The sequence below is a fragment of the Carassius gibelio genome, chromosome B1 (assembly GCF_023724105.1).
Source record: "Carassius gibelio isolate Cgi1373 ecotype wild population from Czech Republic chromosome B1, carGib1.2-hapl.c, whole genome shotgun sequence".
Taxonomy (NCBI): Eukaryota; Metazoa; Chordata; class Actinopteri; order Cypriniformes; family Cyprinidae; genus Carassius; species Carassius gibelio.
The window spans coordinates 31,258,090-31,277,117 of record NC_068396.1 but is presented as its reverse complement, the minus strand read 5'-3'; the positions used below and the strand labels follow the sequence as shown (position 1 = coordinate 31,277,117).

Below are 19,028 nucleotides of genomic sequence, written 5' to 3'. Positions count from 1 at the left end.
AACAAAATTAGGCTGTTTTATTAAAGAAAATGCATTCAGTGCCATTTGCTTGAATTCAACCAATCAACAGTCAAACTAACGAAGAACTGTATGACAGGAATATATAGTCCTGACATACATGAAACTATTCTCGAAATCCCAAATGTCAATCCGGAATAGCAGGAGGCCAGTCGATGTCGACAGACTGAAACACACAGACAGAAAGATCAAATCTTTGAGAGCTACCAAACTTATCATGCAGCCAAAGCAGTTCTTGATATTAAATATGAACTAAAACACACCTCGACGTCCAGCTCCAGAATATCAGCGTCCGTTTTCATGAGGTCGCAGAGGTTGGGTTTCGTGCGGCCGAAGTCTCCGTGCACAAACTCTTTAATGTAACTGCAGCGTTTTGCAAGTGAAGGGAAACCAATGCAACAATTTCCACAAGAATATATGAAGCAGCACCACTGTTTTCAGCATTTATAATAATAAAACATCTTTCTTGAGCAGCAAATCAGTACATGAGAATAATTTCTGAAGATCAGGTGATACTTAAGACTGGAGGAATGATGCTGAAAATACAGCTTTGATCAAAGGAAGAAAATACATTCTACAATTCACACAAAAACCAGACATTTTCCTGTATTTTGTAAGGATACGTGCCGGCCTGTGTGCACAGCTTTAGGGTGAAGTGGTGTTGGTCCAGGTAAATGGTGCTCATGGAGTGGATGAGTCTCTGTCGGACAGCCAGCGGCCGGCGATGAAGGACTCTCAGTGGAGTCTTCTGAGCGATCCTCAGATCCTAAACACACACACACACACACACACACAGTCTTCAGCACGTCTCTTCTCATGCGTCCAGCTCAAACAGGTCAGAAAGTTCAGCAACACCTTGATATTTGCGAGGAATTCCAGATCAGGGCTGTCGATGGCCTTCTCCGTCCAGATGAGGGCGCTGTAGGTTTTCGTCTTCTCCTCTTCACCCTCTTTCATGCGGCTTGTTGCATCTCTGGAGATACCAACACATGCCTCAAAAAGCAGTTTCTTACATAGATCTTTCACAATCAATATATATTTGTGCTTATATGCAACACACACACACCTGGTAACGATCTGTAGGTCTCGTACTCTAATTTTATCAGACGACTGGTTGATTGTCTGTGGGACAGAAAACAACAGGAGCCAAAGATCACATGAGCAGCTTTGTGGTTTCAATATATTTTTGTGAGCATGCGACTGAAATTAAAGAAATGGTTAGCCTGAAAAGAACATTTGCTAAAACTTTCCTCACCCTCAGGCTGGCATTAATGCATTTTAAATTTAAAGGGGTCATTGCATGCCCATTTTCCACAAGTTGATATGATTGGTAAGGGTCTTAATGAAAAGACTATCACATACTTTGGATAAAATTTCTCAATGGTAGTGTAAAACAACACCCTTTTTACCTTGTGAAAATCATGTTCTCACCAAGCTGTTTCTGTGCATGTCTCTTTAAATGCTAATGAGCTCTGCTGACCCCGCCCCTCTCTTCCGTGGGTGACCAGCTGTTCTCTGAGAGGCTGTAAACTTAAGCTGCATAACTTGCTAACTAGCATATTATGAGGAAAGGCAATTTGCAAAGATTAACAAAAAAAAAAATCATTTTTCTCACTTCTTCTGGGATCACAAATGATTCAGGCGAAAATATGAGAAAGGGGATATTATTTATAGGGATTAAAACAATCCCCGAGTGGGGTTTTATCGTTATAGGGTGGCTGTGTACACACAACGCCAAAACACATTTATGTTCAAACAACATGTTAAAGTAATTTTTGCATCCTTCTGGCCAAAATACAAGTCTGTGATCCATAAAAAGTCTAAAAAGTATATCTGTTCTCCTCTCACATCAAAATCTACCAACATTACTTGTTTAGAATAGTTTCAACCTGTGCTTGATCTGTGCATATTTCTCTCTTGATTCAGACCAAGCGAAAGGCTGGAGAAAGCAATATTATGGACAGAGGACTCATATTTTAGCCAGAAGCAATGGTTTGAAGTTAAAAACATATTAATGATGGATTTGTTTCCTACAAACATGCAGCTTTTCACTTCCCTGAGGACTGAAGTTGTGTGGATTACTTGTGGATTTTTGTGATGTTTTTATCAACTGTTTGGACTTTCATTCTGACGGCACCCATTCACTGCAGAGCATCCATTGATGAGCAAGTGGTGCAATGCTACATTTTCAAAAGACACAAACTCATCTACATCTTGGATGGCCTGAGGGCGAGTACACTTCCAGCACATTTTTATTTTTGGGTAAACGTTTTCACCTCCTGTAGATGTTTGATTTCAGTTCTGCTGAATTTGGTTCGATGGGGGTTCAGCAGCTCCACAGCGAACGGTCGACCTGAGAAACCACACAAACAACACATCCGTTACGACATTTACATGACCACATCAACACAAACCTTGATTCTGTAAAATACAGGAAACAGAAGCAATTACGTGTGGAAATACACAGTTTCTGTTGTGTTTTACCATTTCCCAGAGTCCTCACGTCCACATCCTCCCGTCCTGAAGATGAGAAGTTAAAACCTACATGGAAGAGACACGTAAATTACAATTAAATTACATTAACAGTGACTTGCTGCCACCTACTGGTGGCTTTCATTTCACATTTAAAATATGTTACTACTATTTAAGTAATTTGAAATAACAGTATTCAATGTTTTGTGTTTAATATACCACAGACTCAAAAGATAAATAGAAAAAAATCCCTTTATATAAGAGAAACCTGATCATAAAATGTAAAAAATAATTTAAACTTACTGTGGGGAAAAAAGTCATTTCTATCCATATGAACTGACCACCAACCATAATATGAAGAATATCAAAAACTCTAGGAGATTTGTCCACAGCAGTCCTTAAGGTACCAGCACTATAACACACTCAGCAAAATATCATCTAATTACAGTTACCAATAAAATCACCCACACACAGACGCTTACCGTCAGCTCTGAAGGAAGACAGGAGAGGAGCAGCGATCAGCTCCTCCACCGATCCGTCCATCCGTCTCTCTCCATCGATCACCCACGGCGTCTGCGGCAGCTCCCGCGAAAACTTATTATACCGACCTGCAGAGACAAGTTCAGAAGATGTTTAGAAAGACATTACTTTTATTCAGCAAGGATGCATTCAATTAATCTCACGTCACGGAAAAGACATTTATAAGGTATCAAGAGACCTACATTTATAAATAAATGCTGTTCTTATGAACTTCCTAATCATTAAAGAATACCGAAAAAAAAAGTACTATGGTTTCCACAAAATTTTGAAGAAGCACAACTGTATTCAGCATTGACTATAATGCTTCCTGAGCAGCAAATCAGCACATTAGACTGATTAATTAAGATTCACATGACACTGAAGACTGGAGTAATGAAGTTTTAACATTTTAACATATATTCACATATAAAACAGCTATTTTAAATTGCAATATTATTTCACAATAAATATACATAGTAGCTTTTTTGGCCATACCTGCTATGAAAACAGATGTGTGGAGACATGTGGTGTCCAGTGCTGTACATCTAGTGTTTGCTTTCTTTGGTGGACATGGGTAATGCCTGCACACAATAAATCACACACTGAACGGGAACGCTCAAAAACTCAGGTCTCATGTGAGCAGGAAACTGAAAACACACACCTGCTAAACTTCTCTTCGGAGATCTTCTCCAGAGCTTTGACCACCGCCATCCTGGTGAAGATGGACTGAGAGACAAAGAGGAACGCAGCTACACTACTTTCATATTCAAAGCGGTCTCACGTGATTTTGAAGACTAGAAACACAACATGGGAACACATACCGCTTTGTTTTTGGTGGGTTTGAAACAGTCTGGACATGCATTTGCTCTGTACAAAGAAAGAAAGACGCATCTGTGTTGAACAGGAAGTGACATCATATGGAATCATTCTACATAATTGCAAGACCAGTAAATTCAAATTCATGCATTAAGCAAACATTGGAATGCAAAACTTCTTAAATGCTCCACTTTCAACAAAAATTTTAGTATCGTCTGCCACAAAAGTTATAGAAAAATGATTACACAAACACTTCCTGTCATTGACCCACGTACAGGAAATGACAGTCCTCCTGTGTTTCTGGATGTATAAATCCGACGCTCACTTCACATGGACTCTGTGGATCACAGAACCAAGAGATTCAATAACAGAATCGTTCAGAAAGTCAGAGTCAATGTGAGAAGCACTAACATTGGCCACGACAGCAGCTCCCAGTTCCTGTCCGATCTTTCCCTGTACGGCCCACTTGAATGCGTCCTTCACCTGGATGACATCCTCTTTACCCAAACACATGCTCTTCTCCCTGGAAACACAGCATTATGGGACTTCATATGGATGCTGCCGCCGCTAGGGATGATGGGAGATGTGTGCTGCTTACGTACCTGACTTCTTTTTTGACATGCAACCAGCAGGAATGCTGTAGATATGTACAGAGAAACACATTTTCAAGCATAAAATAAAAACAGAGCCATGCATCTTGAAAAATAGACTAATATTACCTTATTTGATGATCCCGAGTACAAAAATATAGTTCAATCATGTTTTACATTTTTCATAAATTTTTGTGTAGAAGTGTGATGTGCTTCAGCAAATAGACTCACCTCTCTGACGGACATTTGAGCGGGAAGAGAAACGGTCAGCACCAGACTGTCAAACTCGTACTGTTGTTTTTTCACAGCATCTGATACCTGCAGGTAATTAAATTCATAAACTATGTTCACACAGCAGCAGAATACAGATCAGCCTGATAAAAATAAAAAATAAAAACACCTGTTTGGCAAAGGTGGGATCACAGAAGTCCTGCAGGACTCCTAAGCAGACGGGACAAATGTCGGAGTCCGTCTGCGCTGCTGTGACAGAATCCTCATCCGTTCTCATGCGTTTGTTCGGCGGGGCGTCACTGGATTTTTCCTCACCAGAGGCATCATGGGACTCAGGGCTGTTTTCCTCTCTGATGAAGGCCAGAAGCTCCTTGTGTAAGTCCTACAAATGGGAATGTTCATTACTGACACATACACACACAATGATGCAGCTATATCACACAAAACCTGGTGATTTGCAGGAAACGGTTGGACGTGAGAGACCTGGGAGGATCGTCTGTAAGCAGAGCTGCTTCCCACACAGCAGAAGCGCAGAATGCATCTCACACAGCAGCCGGCGCACAACAGCTTTCTGACGATGGGCCTGTCCTTCTCTTTGAGGGACAGCATACTGCTGAAAAAACAAGAGAATGAAGGCAAAATATAGCATTAAATGTTATGCAAATTTGTCCTAAATAAATGTATCCTTATAACATTTAAAGATACGACGACAAAAAATTTGGATTAGTTCACAAGATGCAAAACCAAAGACAGAGTCTCAAAATGTGTAATAACGCATTATGCCAATTTAAAAAAGAATATTTTTAATAAATATATGTTAGTTTGTTGTTTTCATGAGAATCATAGCATGCTTCAGACTAAAACATATCATTAAATATAATGCAATGTGTCTTAAATAAATCTAACAGTGTTTACTGATGTGATGAATAGTTCATATAGGATGCTAAACTGAAAACACAACCTCTGTTTTTCATTTAATTATGCCAACTAAAATCTAATACTTTTTCAATCTATAAAAAATAATTTTGTATTTCCATGCAACTTACTTATGTTTCAAGAAAATGTGAACATATGTATCTGTTGTTAATTACGGACAACTTTTTAATGAGAATCATATTTTTAAAAAATTGTAGTTGTGTGGCAAACATAAATTGCATACCTTTAATATACAATTAAATCTTATAAAATGCCACAACATTTACAAATATTATGTTATTATTATCATCATTTATTCTGAAAAACACTCCAAACATGTACAATGCATTTCGTTTAATTTGCAACAATGCATGTTGTTTAAATCTCAAGAACTCTAAAAGGATTTATATAAGTTGTTTTTATTTGTAATGATTGAGTCTGTCTAACACTTTGCTCAACTACATGCCATTTATGCTTTTTTGCGTTATTATTATTTTCATTAAAGCAAACTATTGTCTAGTATTTCCGTGAATTCACATCAGTGATGCTTTAATTATATTGTGCAGATTCGCTAATGCATAAAAAGAAGAAGAAGAAGCCCAGAGATGGAGACAGATAAACATAACATCATCATCAGATAAGAAAAGGACAAAATATTTTGGATTTCCATGAAACGATGTCTATAACAGGACATCATCAGAGCTACATCAGTTTATGACACAATATTTATATAAGAAACAGAAACGGCAGCTGTATTATTGAATGAACGGGCTTTAAACATCCTCATCGTCCAGCTTACCTTCACTAGATCGCTTCAGTGCTTCAGTGCTTCAGTCAAAGCTCAGTGAAAGAGACAGAGACACACGTGTGTTTATGAACACAGCTCACTGTCTAAAACTAACTTTATATTGAACCAATTGTACAGAACCTGCACAGATTTCTATTTTATAAATAATCTAACAAAACATAAAACAATGACATATATGTATAAACGGGCGTTCTTGACCCACTATAAAACATTTCCTTACACTGAAACGGCATTCACGCTGGGCATGTTTTAAGACACCCCCTAAACGTCATCCTTACGCGCCGCACTGTCACGCTCGGGGTCCTTTCTCTGCTCGCGTCGCCACCGGTGGATCTGGAAGGTTCTGCTTCGGATATCCGAGCCGAGCGTTATCTGAACCCATCCGAACCGCACAGACCGCCCTCAGACACCGGAGAGCGCCCATCTGATCCTGTGATTTCTGCAGAACGAAACAATATAAATATCATCCATCATGCCTGAAGCGTTGTCGTCTGCAAACGGGTCTAAAAACAAAGGAGGCGCGTATGTGGACCGCGACAAACCCGCCCAGATCCGCTTCAGCAACATCAACGCCGGGAAAGGTGAGGGATTAAAGAGATTTGATATTCAGAAATATTCATAATATTCAGATTGAAGCTGTGAGGAGCAGTCACAGGGGTTTATTTCAGTGTATTTCTGCAGCTCATGACATGTAGTGGAGGTACGAGTCAATAGAAATCCTCTATTCGCATTACAAACATGACCGCGATGCACACATTTGTCTCGTTTCTGCAAACACGGCAGTGTTAGATGAGGAAAATGAAGCTGTGTTCCTCATAATCTCAATGCACACTCACTTGTGTCCTTATAAGGCGTGGTCTTCTTTATGACAACACAGGCATGAACACACACAAAAAGGCTTAAATAAAGTAAAAGTATTCAAAAATATTTTAAGAAAAGAGCATCCCACAACATAATTTTTTTAATAGTATCTTAATATCAGAAATTAAATTATTTAAAAAATAAATAAATGTATGTTTAATTATTTATGTGAGAGATTTCATTTTTTAAAAACGTTTATATATGATTTATTTCATATTTAAATAGTGTATGTGTGTGTTTGTATTTTTTATGGCAGCAGGTGTAATGATTTATGATTGGTAATTTTTCTTTTGTTTGACAGCTGTCGCAGATGCCATTCGAACAAGTCTGGGCCCTAAGGGCATGGATAAAATGGTTTGTTTTTTATGATTACCTGATATAAATCTTATTTATGAAAGTTTGTTGCTTAACTTGACTTGGTTGCATGTCTGTGAATATATTTATTCTCTGCAGATTCAGGATGGAAAGGGTGACGTTACCATCACTAATGATGGGGCCACGATCCTCAAACAGATGCAGGTGCTGCATCCAGCGGCTAAAATGGTAAAGCATTGATTCTGAGACGTTATTCTTTATTAACATAACCTGAAGATGCTAAACAAAAATGTATATTGTTTAGATTTCTTGAATTTGAATTGGTTTCTTCATAGCTTGACTTGTCTGTTTCATTGCATGTGCATTGTGAATCTTTGTTTTATCTCTTTAATTTGGTTCACATATTTCATAAATAAAAGTTCTCAGTGCAAAATAACAATGTTGTCGTTACATTACTGAAACATAAAAGGCAGAAGTCAGCAATGAGAGCAGTGCAGCACATCAAGAAGAAAAAAAATCTGAATGGAATCAAACCCAAGAATTGAATCAGATTGAGAGATTTCAAATGATTCCCAGCCCTAGTGAATGTCTGGAGTATTATGGGATGTTTCTGTGTGTGTTTCAGATGGTGGAGCTGTCTAAAGCTCAGGATATCGAGGCTGGTGACGGCACTACATCAGTGGTGGTGATTGCTGGAGCTCTTCTTGATGCCTGTGCTAAACTGCTACAGAGAGGTAAGCTTTAGTAACATTACATCTTTATGTAACATGCATCGTGTCAGTTATGAGCTGGACATTAAAGGGATAGTGTTTCCCCCCAAAATGAAAATTGTGTCATCAATTGCTAAACCTCCACTTGTTTCAAACATTTAAGTTTCTTTCTTCTGTTAAACACAGAAGTAGACCATGTTGGTGGTTGAACAGTTGATGGTAGCCATATATATATATATATATGTGTGTGTGTATATGTGTATAATTCTTCATTTGTCATAGGGATGTTTATTTGTGCCTACAGATTCAGCACGATCTTTCCTCTCTATTTTTCCTGCCAGGAATCCACCCGACCATCATTTCCGAGTCTTTCCAGAAGGCTGTAGATAAAGGTGTGGAGGTCCTGACGTCCATCAGTCAGCCGGTGCAGCTCAGTGACCGAGAGACTCTTCTGAACAGCGCCACCACCTCGCTCTGCTCTAAGGTGGTGTCCCAGTACTCCAGCCTGCTCGCCCCCATGAGCGTCGACGCCGTCATGAAGGTCATCGATCCCGCCACCGCCACCAGCGTAGATCTCCGCGACATCCGCATCGTCAAGAAACTCGGGTGAGACGCAGGATAGAACTGAAATATCGCTCAGTCAGTTGTTAGACCGCAGAAATCAGTAGTTTCTCTTTGCAAAGCAAATTCATTGCTGTGTTTGTGTTTGCAGAGGGACCATTGATGACTGTGAGCTGGTGGAGGGTCTGGTGTTGACTCAGAGTGTGGTGAACACTGGAGTGTCCCGTGTGGAGAAGGCCAAAATCGGCCTCATCCAGTTCTGCCTGTCCCCTCCCAAAACTGATGTATGTGACCATGCTTCAAACTCATATATATATATATATATATATATATATATATATATATATATATATACATATATATATATATATATATATACATATATACATGTATAAGCAGCCATTGGTGTTCAAGACTCAAGTCGTTGTGTTAATGGGTTTGTGTGATGCTTCTGTCGGGACAGATGGACAACCAGATTGTGGTGTCGGACTACGCTCAGATGGACCGTGTGCTCCGTGAGGAGAGAGCTTACATCCTCAATCTGGTCAAACAGATTAAGAAAGCTGGCTGCACTATGTTGCTCATCCAGAAATCCATCCTGAGGTACAAAATCACCACAAAGCACCATCACACAGTCACTAATTTAAAAATGTTAAACTGTATAACTATTGTCATGTATAAGGTTTTATCGGAGGTTCTCATGGTGTTTGTGATGGCTCTTTCAGAGATGCTCTGAGTGACCTGGCCCTTCACTTCCTGAATAAGATGAAGATCATGGTGGTTAAAGACATTGAGAGGGAGGACATTGAATTCATCTGCAAGGTAGATCCATGAAACAATTAAATGTTTTTTTTACACATTTAAAACAGTCTTTAAAACAAGTTTTTGTCTTCTGTCCCATCAGACTCTTGGCACCAAACCTATAGCTCATATTGACCAGTTCACTCCAGAGATGCTGGGAACAGCAGAGCTCGCTGAAGAGGTTAACCTGGACGGATCTGGCAAACTAGTGAAGGTAACCTACATGCATCTCCAGCTGAACAGCTGTTTTGTTTTTCTCATGCATACTTGACATTATTTGATTAAGCATTTATTTATAGACCAATACTTCAGATGCATGTGGTGTTATTCTGTCTGTGTTGGGTGATGACAGCAGTGTTTGATTGGTGTTTGTAGATCACAGGCTGTGTAAATCCAGGAAAGACGGTCAGTATTGTCGTCCGTGGTTCCAACAAACTGGTGATTGAGGAGGCCGAGCGATCCATCCACGACGCCCTCTGCGTCATCCGCTGTCTGGTTAAGAAGAGGTAACACAGATCTCGAGACTCCAGTGATTTTATAGTTTCAACAGAAAATAAATATTATAAATCATTCTGAACAAATTGTATCTGATGTTTGACTATTTCCAGCTTTGGCGTGATTTGGTAACTGTAGCATTAAAGAATTAATTCAGCCAAAAATGAAAATTTCCTGAAAATTTACTCACCGTCATGGCATCCAGTATATTTTTTCATGGGAGCATATTTGGAGAAATGCAGCATTCCATCACTTGCTCACCAATGGGTGCCGTCAGAATGGGAGTCCCAACAGTTGATAAACACATTTAAATAATCCACACCACTCCAGTCCATCAATTAATGTATTGTGAAGCAAAGAAGCAAATCCACTATAAACTGATGTTTCCAGCTAAAACAGGAGTCTCTATCTATAATGCTTTCTCCAGTGGAAAAATAAGTCTGGTCTGAATCAGGAGAGAAATATGCACAGGTCAAGAACCATTCTAAGTAAATATGTGGGATTATTTTGATGTGAAGGCCACAGTGATTGATTGGCCATCAGCGATTGTTTTTGGGTGAAACCTTTCAGGTCTTGGCGTCAGTAGAAGCTGTTTGCTAACTCGTCCTCTTCCTGTGCGTCTGCAGGGCTCTGATCGCCGGCGGTGGGGCTCCAGAGATTGAGCTGGCGCTGAAGTTAGCAGAATATGCCCGCAGTCTGGCCGGCATGGAGGCGTACTGTGTGCGTGCGTACGCCGATGCCCTCGAGATCATTCCCTCAACTCTGGCAGAGAACGCTGGTCTTAATCCCATCTCTACTGTCACGGAGCTGCGCAACAGACACGCACAGGGAGAGAAAACAGCCGGGATTAACGTCCGCAAGGTGTGACTTTCAACCATTAGTTTTCAACAGTGCTGCTTTCTGACAAACTCCTCCAATTTTAACGTGTCTTTTGGTCTCTCAGGGTGGGATCTCTAATATCCTGGAGGAGCTGGTAGTTCAGCCTTTGCTGGTCTCCATCAGCGCACTCACCCTCTCCACTGAAACGGTCCGCAGCGTCCTCAAGATCGATGATCTCGTGAGTGATTTGCAAAGTCTGAGTATTTAAAGGACCCTAAAATAAGTTCCTATGTTGACTGCAAATGCACAAGCATTAATGACTCGTCTCCTCTGCAGGTGAACACACGATAAAGTGAATGTGATTAGTGAAGGAAGATCCAACCCCATGCTAGCACCCCGATAAGACCAACTGATCTGTCCTGTGTGTTGCTGTTACCTGGAATAATTTAATAAAACGTTGTTTTTGACACAGTTACTCTTGGCTCTTCTTGTTATTTGGCTTTGATATACGTGGTCCATGTAGTCATTCATTTACATGGTGGTTATCGTGGTCAGTGTATTACTGCATGTCAGTAAGTTTAATCTTGTTAGTTTAATCGTCTTATCTGATCAGAGGCAGGACTCTGCTCTACGGCTCGAGAAAGTCTGAAATCTAATGATTCGCACTTGGATAAAGTTTAGTCTTCGTTAATGAAAGTTAATGAAAATTATTTATGAACAATATTTTATATTTAAGATTCAATATTTGAACTCTACTTGCTAGAAAATCGAATCCATAAAACTAAAGTTGTGTTCCAAAAATATGAGCATTCAGTAAGATTTTGTTTGGGCGCGGTATCAACTTTTCCCCATTAGATTCTAGCAAAACTCTGCAGGTGCACACAGTGTGGCTGAGTTTGTGATTTGCAGTAGAGTTTTTCTCTTTTCAAATGTTACAAGAACAAATGCACAGCCACAAACTATTTTTTTGTTTGTTTTATGACACTCATACAAACCTCACTCTGAGACACATAACACAATTATAGCTGCATTATTTATCCAATTGGCAAATATGCAGAAACCGCAATAAAGAGAACTTTTGCATTATAGGCCAAAACTTAAATACAAATTTTTTGACAGAAATTGCATCATTTCACAATTACTGTAAATCACAATTACTGTGATTTTAAAAAAGGTTTTAATGGTTTTCATTGGGGACATGTTTGTTCACCTTGTGCAAAACTGATTTATTAAAGGAAATGAAAGTTGTGCCCAAAAGGTATGCAGTTGGAATTAACACAAAGTTATATAAAAAAAGCTGAAAAAGACAAAATGTCCATAAGGTTGCACAAGGGTAAAACATGTATTTACATTTATTCATTAAGCTGATTTTTGGATAAAAGCGTCTGCTAAATGAATAAATGTAAATGTAAAACAAGTATTTATTGTAATGTAACTGGAAATCCCAAGTAAAGATCCTTTCATACCATAAATAAATTAAAACTTAATTTTTCGATTAGTAATATGCGTTGCTTAATTTGAGAAAAAAAAAAAAAAAAATTAATGTTGATTTCCTCAATATTTCGATTTGTTATTATATTTATTAATTTGCACCCTCAGATTCCAGATTTTCTAATAAAGTTAGTTGTATCTCGGCCAAATATTTCCTTATCCTAATAAACCATACATCAATGGAAAGCTTATTTAGTTTTCAGACGATGTATGAATCTCAATTTCGAAAAACTGACCCTTATGACTGGTTTTGTGGTCCAGGGTCAAATATTGTGGTGTGGCCATCGGATATTTTAAGGGTTTAAAACTAGCTAGATTATTATTATTATTTTTCAATTTAATTCGTTTGGACATACATTAGTGCAGTACTCCTGAAAAATACCGTCTTCTTTTTTTATTTAAATAAACTCAAAACTCCGGACCCTCAGAAATAAACCGTTAGAGGCGGTGTTATACGTGCGCGCTCCCGCGGCTGAGCGTCACTGCTGCGGCTTCCCCACGCTACGAGGTCGTCAAGGAGACGTGCACCTGTTACAGTCAGTCTTGATTCATTTGATTGTATCAGACTGGAGGAAGAGACGGATATGAAGAAGTCCCACCGCACTAATGTCCTGGTGATGTCCTGTCTGAAGACGCCGGTGGATCCGCACACTAAAGTCCCGTTAGCTCAGTATGAGCGGGAGCGATCGCTGCGCGCGTGCACGGACAACAGCCACTATGAGACAGAGGTGACAAAAAGCTAATAAACAGCTTTTTATATTGATTAAACTATCATGGAAATACTTCAGGCGTATTAAAAAGACAAAAACCCTAATTTGGAGGGTTTCAGTCAACAATGTACGTTGTTTGGGCTTAAACATGATACAATATTGAAAACAATAGTTGTGTTATACACTAGAGGTGATTAAAGTGCTTACTAATGATGATGAAGAGGAAGGATTGACTGTTATGACCTGACATGATGAAGAGTTTAGTAAGTATGCTATCCTAATCATGAAGTAAATCAACAGGCCTTTGTGTTAGTGGTTATGTTTTGCAGTTTAAACGTTTTAAATTATTTGCCTGTATAAACATGTGTAATGTAGTGTTAGTTTCATGTTGAGTACGGTGAAACTGAAGAACCGTGAGGCAATCTCTGGTATGAATGAAGAACACAATCTGCCATCTGTCCTTAAAGATGACAGACCTGCAGATTAACAGCTTACACACAGAGAGGCTCATCTTGTGTTACACACAACTACTGACCACACAAAACTGTTTTCAAGAGAAGCATTTCACACACACAAAAAAGATTGTGACGTAAAAAACATTTTAAAGAATTGTACTGATTACCAACCTATGATCTGGATTAAAGTGAAAGTATAATTGTTTTTTCATTGTGTGTATCTACCTAGATTGAGTATGACTCTGGATCTGAGCTGGGGACTGATGAGCCTCCTGTCAAAGACAGCAATGCACTGCTGATCAAAGACTACCGCGTGACGGGCGATCACATCGACCTCAGGGAGTTCTACTTCTCAAACCAAGATTACTACCGTAAACTAGAGCAGCTGAAGAAGGCTCACCTCCAAACGATGGCCGAACTTGAACTCATGTATCGAAAGAAACTGGACCTCAAGGGGGTGAGCTCTGCGGACAACAGTGATCGGAGCAATCTGTGAGTTTAGACATTAAAAAAATATTTATTTTTCAACACACACATTTTTTTGGGGCTTTCTAGGTATGCACTACTCTTCAAAAGTTTGAGAAAGTTGTCTCTTATTTTTACCAAGGCAACAGATCAAAACAGTACAGTAAAAAGAGTAATACTGTGAAATATTATTACAATTCAGGAAGACTGTTTTCTTTCTAAATGCAATTTATTCTTTTGATGGCAAAGCTACATTTTCAGTATCATAGCTACAGTTTTCGGTATCGTGATCTTTCAGAAATCATTCTAATATGTTGATTTGCTGCCCAAAAAAATTATTTCTGATCATTATCATCAATGTTGTGACATTTTTCTGTGGAATCTGTGAATTTTTTTTTTTTTTCAGGTTTCTTTGAATACAGAATGCTCAAAAGAACAGCACTGGTTTAATATATAATTATTTGTAAATATCTTTACTATCACTTTTGATCAATGTAATGCATCCTTGCAGAATAAAAAAAAAATCTTACTGACCTCTAACATGTGAACAAGTAGTGCAGAACGTTCCTTTAAATTTAAATGGAAATGAAAAGATTATTAACATTATTTTATGTTTAATAGTTCCCCACAAGGAAGGATTCCAGTGATAACCAGCAATCTGAAAAAAGCCCGGTCTGCTCTGGAGCTGTGGCGAACTTCAGATCTTTCTGACCTGTCTGATGAAGAGTGCACTGCTGACAACGGCAACACTGAGAAAGGCCTTCATATCTCACCCAAAGAGCACATCAAGAACATGTGGCAGGACTTCAGCGTGCATAAGCTGTCTCCACCTCAATGGCACCACTTTTCATCCTCACTGCAGAGCTTGCCTGCTGACTGCCAGGCTGCTAGCAAACTCAAGGGTAGGACCAAGGGTCAACGGCTAAAAAAACACAAGCAAATGGTAGACGAGTGTTGGCATCCGAGAGTAACAGTCCCCAAGCCTTTCCACATGACCCTTCGTGAGGCAGAACGTCGCAAGAAAGGCATAAAATCACGTTCAGAGATGGAGCAAGAGAACGCAGATCTCCGGCGGCAGGTGGAGGAGCTCACCGAGTGCCAGAGGAAGTTCCGCGCCAGTCCGGCACCTGCACACGTGCGCCTCCCGCTATACGAGGAGCTGCAGGAACGCGACGAGGAGCGCAGGCGGCTTCATCGCGACTTGGAGCAGCAGCGTCTCCACACCTCGCAAAGACCCTTCAGCTTCCTGGAGCGCGAACGGCTGAAGAAAGAGCAGAAGGAGGCCAAGCTCCGTGAGCAAATGCTCAAACACAACCGAGAGGAAGAGGAGAGAAGGAAATGCCCTTTCAAGGCCAAACCCGTCCCACGGACAGTGAAGGAGGCCGCGTCGGGCGAGCAGCAGAAGGAGGAGGAGCTCTACCGGGCCATCAAGATGCAGATGCGGGCGAGGGAGTTGCTTCACAGTGCATCCATGCCTCCTAGCATGCTTGCGCGACAGCTTAGTGAGAAACAGGTGCACAAAGTCGCCCAAGATGAAGAGCAGACACACAGACCCAAGATCAACACCGAAGTACCGGACTTCGACGGCAGCTACAGGAGGTTTCGGAAGCAGCTGGCGAAGTGCAAAGAAGTGCGGCCCGTGACAGCATGCGAACCCTTCCAGCTGCGCACGGCTAATATCGCCTCACACAAAGAACGCATCATGGCAGATATCGAGGCAGAGATAAAGAGCCCAAGACTATCGCGCTGGCCGTTCATGACCCCACCTGCTCTCTCGCCCAGAACGCCCTCGTCTTCCCTTTGCTCCTCTCTGTCTGGAAGCCAGGAATGCTTGTCTGCTAAAATCACAGATGCAGCCAAGAAACGGCAAGAAGCTGTGAGGTAACTGTGATGCCCAGCCCTGGTTTAAACCCTCACCCTTCTAGAACTTTCCAAGTGAAGTCCTGTGTCTCCAGCTTTTTGGAATTGCTAAGCAGGAGTGTGATTTTCCCTGCCAGTGTGTCTCCCATTTATAACCCCATCAACAGTAGAAAACCTCACTGGGAATGTTGTCGATGCTCCTCAGTCCTCTTGCTGCCCTCAAGTCCTCATGGGAGGTTCATACTTACAAGTTCAGAAATGAATTCAAGATAGTTCAGTCAAAATGAAATGGAAGTGTTTAATAAATTCATATTTATTTCTCCATTTCACTTCCTGACAAAGATTGTTTTTAGCTCTAACCCAAAGGCAGAATTAAAATAGTATACTACAGTCTTATATAGTTTAAAGGAAAATAACTTTTTTTTTCTCAGCATGAAGAAAATCTTTCATATTTTTAAGATTTCTTAAGTATTTAAACTAAACTGTAAAGTGCACATTTTTGATAAAAGTTGAAGATTTGTCACTCAAAAAATTTATGAGTTTCTCACTTGGTGGTACTAAGAAATGTGGTCATTGTGACATGACTTGAAGGCAGCACCTGTCGATTGCTCCCGAACCCTGTCCCTGCTGGCTTACCTTAGCACCATCCCATTACAGGACTCCCTTCTTCATAAAGTTCAGTTCTGAAAGCTCTTAACCCCTATGAGTAGAAAGGTTCTTGAGCAGAGAAAGCGAGCAGAAGAAGAGGAGGAGAAATTAAAGGAGAAGCAGAAACAGAGAGAGAAGAGACTACAAAAAGTGATCACAAAGCGAGCCCAGGCGAACGACCCGCACATGACCCTGGCCCAGACATGCCCATCCAAACTAAAAGAGTTCAGGTAAAACAATTCAGCTTTTCATGAGCTGCTCTTCGTTTACCTCAAACAACACTTTTAGAAGTAAAGGTTCTTTACTGGAGTTGGTGATTCTGTGAAGAACATCCATGGAACCTTAGCATCACACGAAAAGATTCTTAGATTATTAAAATATCCTTCAAGCTAATCCTTCTTCTATTGCATTCCTATGAAAACTCCCTTAAGAACTTTTATTTTTAAAAGTGCATGAGTTTTTGAAACATTGCAGAGATTTTCATTTTCAGATGCAGATTGCATGCATATAATATCGGTCGGTCGATCTACCTATATATATATATACGTACATTTATCTATATATAGTATCATTATTATTATAAATGCTCATCTACATGTGCACATGGGAACAGGAAACAAGATCTTCAGAGACAAAGAGAGTACCAGGAGGAGATGAGAGAAATCCAGGAAAGAGTGAAGGGAAGACCCCTGTTACTGGAACAGGTGGCACAAGTGAGTTTTTTTTATTTTTTATTATATAATATTTGAAATTTTTTTTAATTGTAATTTATTTTGGTGTTTTTTTTGTACTCAGAAAAAGGTTCCTTTTAGGAAAAGAGAGGACATGCATCTCTACTCGAAATGTTCATTGTGATGATAATGCAAAGCTCTGTGTTTCTCAGATGAATGCTAAGAGAGCAGCACAGAAGCTCTACTCTGCCACTCTGCATGGATGTGGTCTGAGTGAATCCTTTATCAGCAGTAAAGCTCCTGAAGGCTTGAAACACAGACAGACCCCAAGCCCCGCCCACTCTGGCAGCCAAACTCCACCCACATACAGGTAGAAGAGCCAGGAGGTCTCTATTCTCTCATAGTTTATTAAAAGAAACACTTCTTCAAAAAAGGAAAACACTGCTAATTTTGCATATTTAAAACCATATTTATTTTTCGTAGCATCTCTGAGTTGTTTTCATCCATTCTTTTACAGTAAAAACAGGAATGAAGATAATGAGGAACTTCCAGACCTGCGGGATCTTCTGGAAGACTATGCAGATGATTATGAGGAGTATGACCATGACATGGAGGAAGAACACATGGACAGAGATGAGGACGACAGGCACAGTGAATGTCATGACACTGATGAGGAGAAGGGCAACTCATATCATGACAAGCTGGATTTTGATGATGATGAGGAACAGGACGAGCGTTATAAAGATGATGACATCAGCAGTAAGCACAGCCAGAGCAGCAGGGGTAGTGAAAGTAAAAACAGTGAGAAAAGTGATCATTAGCTTTATTCTACATATTTACCTCAGTAGCAAATAGTTGTTGAATATATATAATGTGTGAGAAAGAAAATCTCCCAAACCTTATTAACGGGATAGTTCACCCAAAAATGAAATTCTGCCAGCATTTACTGCTGAAAACAAAAGAATGTAGATAACCAAAATGTTTATGTATATTTAACAGTTTATTTATGTGATATAAAGGATATTATTTTCTTAGAGTAATGGGAAGTTTGAGGGGAAATGCGCTTAGTTATTAATAATAATAAGAATAATAATGCTGAAATGCAACTGATCATAATAAGTTTAAATATTTCTTTATGCAAAGTATAATTTCCTTTTTTTATTTCATCTTTTATGTGTTTACATGGCATTCACTTGATATACAGTAATGACTGTAGTATATATATATATATATATATATATATATATATATATATATATATATATATATATATATATATATATATATATATATATATATATATATATATATATATATATATATAAATGCCTGTCCACTATCATATACTTAACAAAGGGCCAAAACGCAATATTATTTTATATGTTACAAATAAAATGAGAGTGTTTGTACAATGCAATAAGAGGGGGGGAACGTAATATGTGGAAATAAACTGTATTATTGCAATTTTATTGTTTAGCACTTCTTTTCATATAAATACCAGCATATAAAACATTTTACACATGAGCCACAGCCTAAAAATACACATCATGGTCAGTTACTGTTTGTTCATCACAGGCAACGTCTCAGTAATTTTCCATGCTCCACGCGGTCCAGCCCACAACACGCTCACGCTGTGCTGCAAAACCCGCCTCACACATGAGACCAGGGGCGCTGGGCGGGGTCAATCCTGACTGACGGCACCTCTATCCAATCACATGCGCGCAGGGCTTCCGCGTCGCCTTCTCCGACCAATCAGCTGTAGCGGAGGGCGTGACCGCAGTCCGAATTTTACGCGGC

General features: G+C 39.6%; 3 protein-coding genes across 6 annotated transcripts; 2 read left to right on the top strand and 1 right to left on the bottom strand.

Annotated features, from left to right (window-relative positions):
- pus10 (pseudouridine synthase 10) lies at window positions 1-6,721 on the bottom strand. Of its 4 annotated transcripts, none has more exons than XM_052545869.1 (18): window positions 6,590-6,721; window positions 5,130-5,259; window positions 4,816-5,028; window positions 4,647-4,733; window positions 4,428-4,462; window positions 4,237-4,348; window positions 4,101-4,162; window positions 3,831-3,876; window positions 3,671-3,735; window positions 3,505-3,590; window positions 2,973-3,098; window positions 2,503-2,559; window positions 2,295-2,371; window positions 1,085-1,140; window positions 874-991; window positions 642-784; window positions 282-381; window positions 1-184 (listed from the first exon to the last, which is right to left on the bottom strand). In XM_052545869.1, exons 1-18 carry the CDS (start codon window positions 6,613-6,615, stop codon window positions 146-148), a joined length of 1,578 nt encoding a protein of 525 aa, XP_052401829.1. In that variant the 5' UTR covers window positions 6,616-6,721; the 3' UTR covers window positions 1-145. The 4 variants fall into 4 exon arrangements, with proteins under 4 accessions (XP_052401829.1, XP_052401830.1, XP_052401831.1 ...); XM_052545870.1 differs by having other exon boundaries at window positions 5,130-5,256; window positions 6,590-6,711; XM_052545871.1 differs by lacking the exon at window positions 6,590-6,721 and adding an exon at window positions 6,361-6,583.
- Window positions 6,601-11,406, top strand: cct4 (chaperonin containing TCP1, subunit 4 (delta)). Its single transcript, XM_052545868.1, has 13 exons — window positions 6,601-6,950; window positions 7,532-7,584; window positions 7,684-7,773; window positions 8,171-8,279; window positions 8,597-8,861; window positions 8,968-9,100; window positions 9,280-9,419; window positions 9,542-9,638; window positions 9,721-9,831; window positions 9,993-10,123; window positions 10,739-10,973; window positions 11,056-11,169; window positions 11,268-11,406. The coding sequence occupies exons 1-13, from the start codon at window positions 6,842-6,844 to the stop codon at window positions 11,280-11,282; spliced, it is 1,602 nt and encodes a 533-aa protein (XP_052401828.1). The 5' UTR covers window positions 6,601-6,841; the 3' UTR covers window positions 11,283-11,406.
- Window positions 11,407-12,927: 1,521 nt separating this feature from the next.
- Window positions 12,928-18,460, top strand: fam161a (FAM161 centrosomal protein A). Its single transcript, XM_052545154.1, has 7 exons — window positions 12,928-13,150; window positions 13,817-14,079; window positions 14,674-15,933; window positions 16,623-16,790; window positions 17,174-17,273; window positions 17,444-17,601; window positions 17,749-18,460. The coding sequence occupies exons 1-7, from the start codon at window positions 13,007-13,009 to the stop codon at window positions 18,050-18,052; spliced, it is 2,397 nt and encodes a 798-aa protein (XP_052401114.1). The 5' UTR covers window positions 12,928-13,006; the 3' UTR covers window positions 18,053-18,460.
- Window positions 18,461-19,028: the final 568 nt, after the last annotated feature.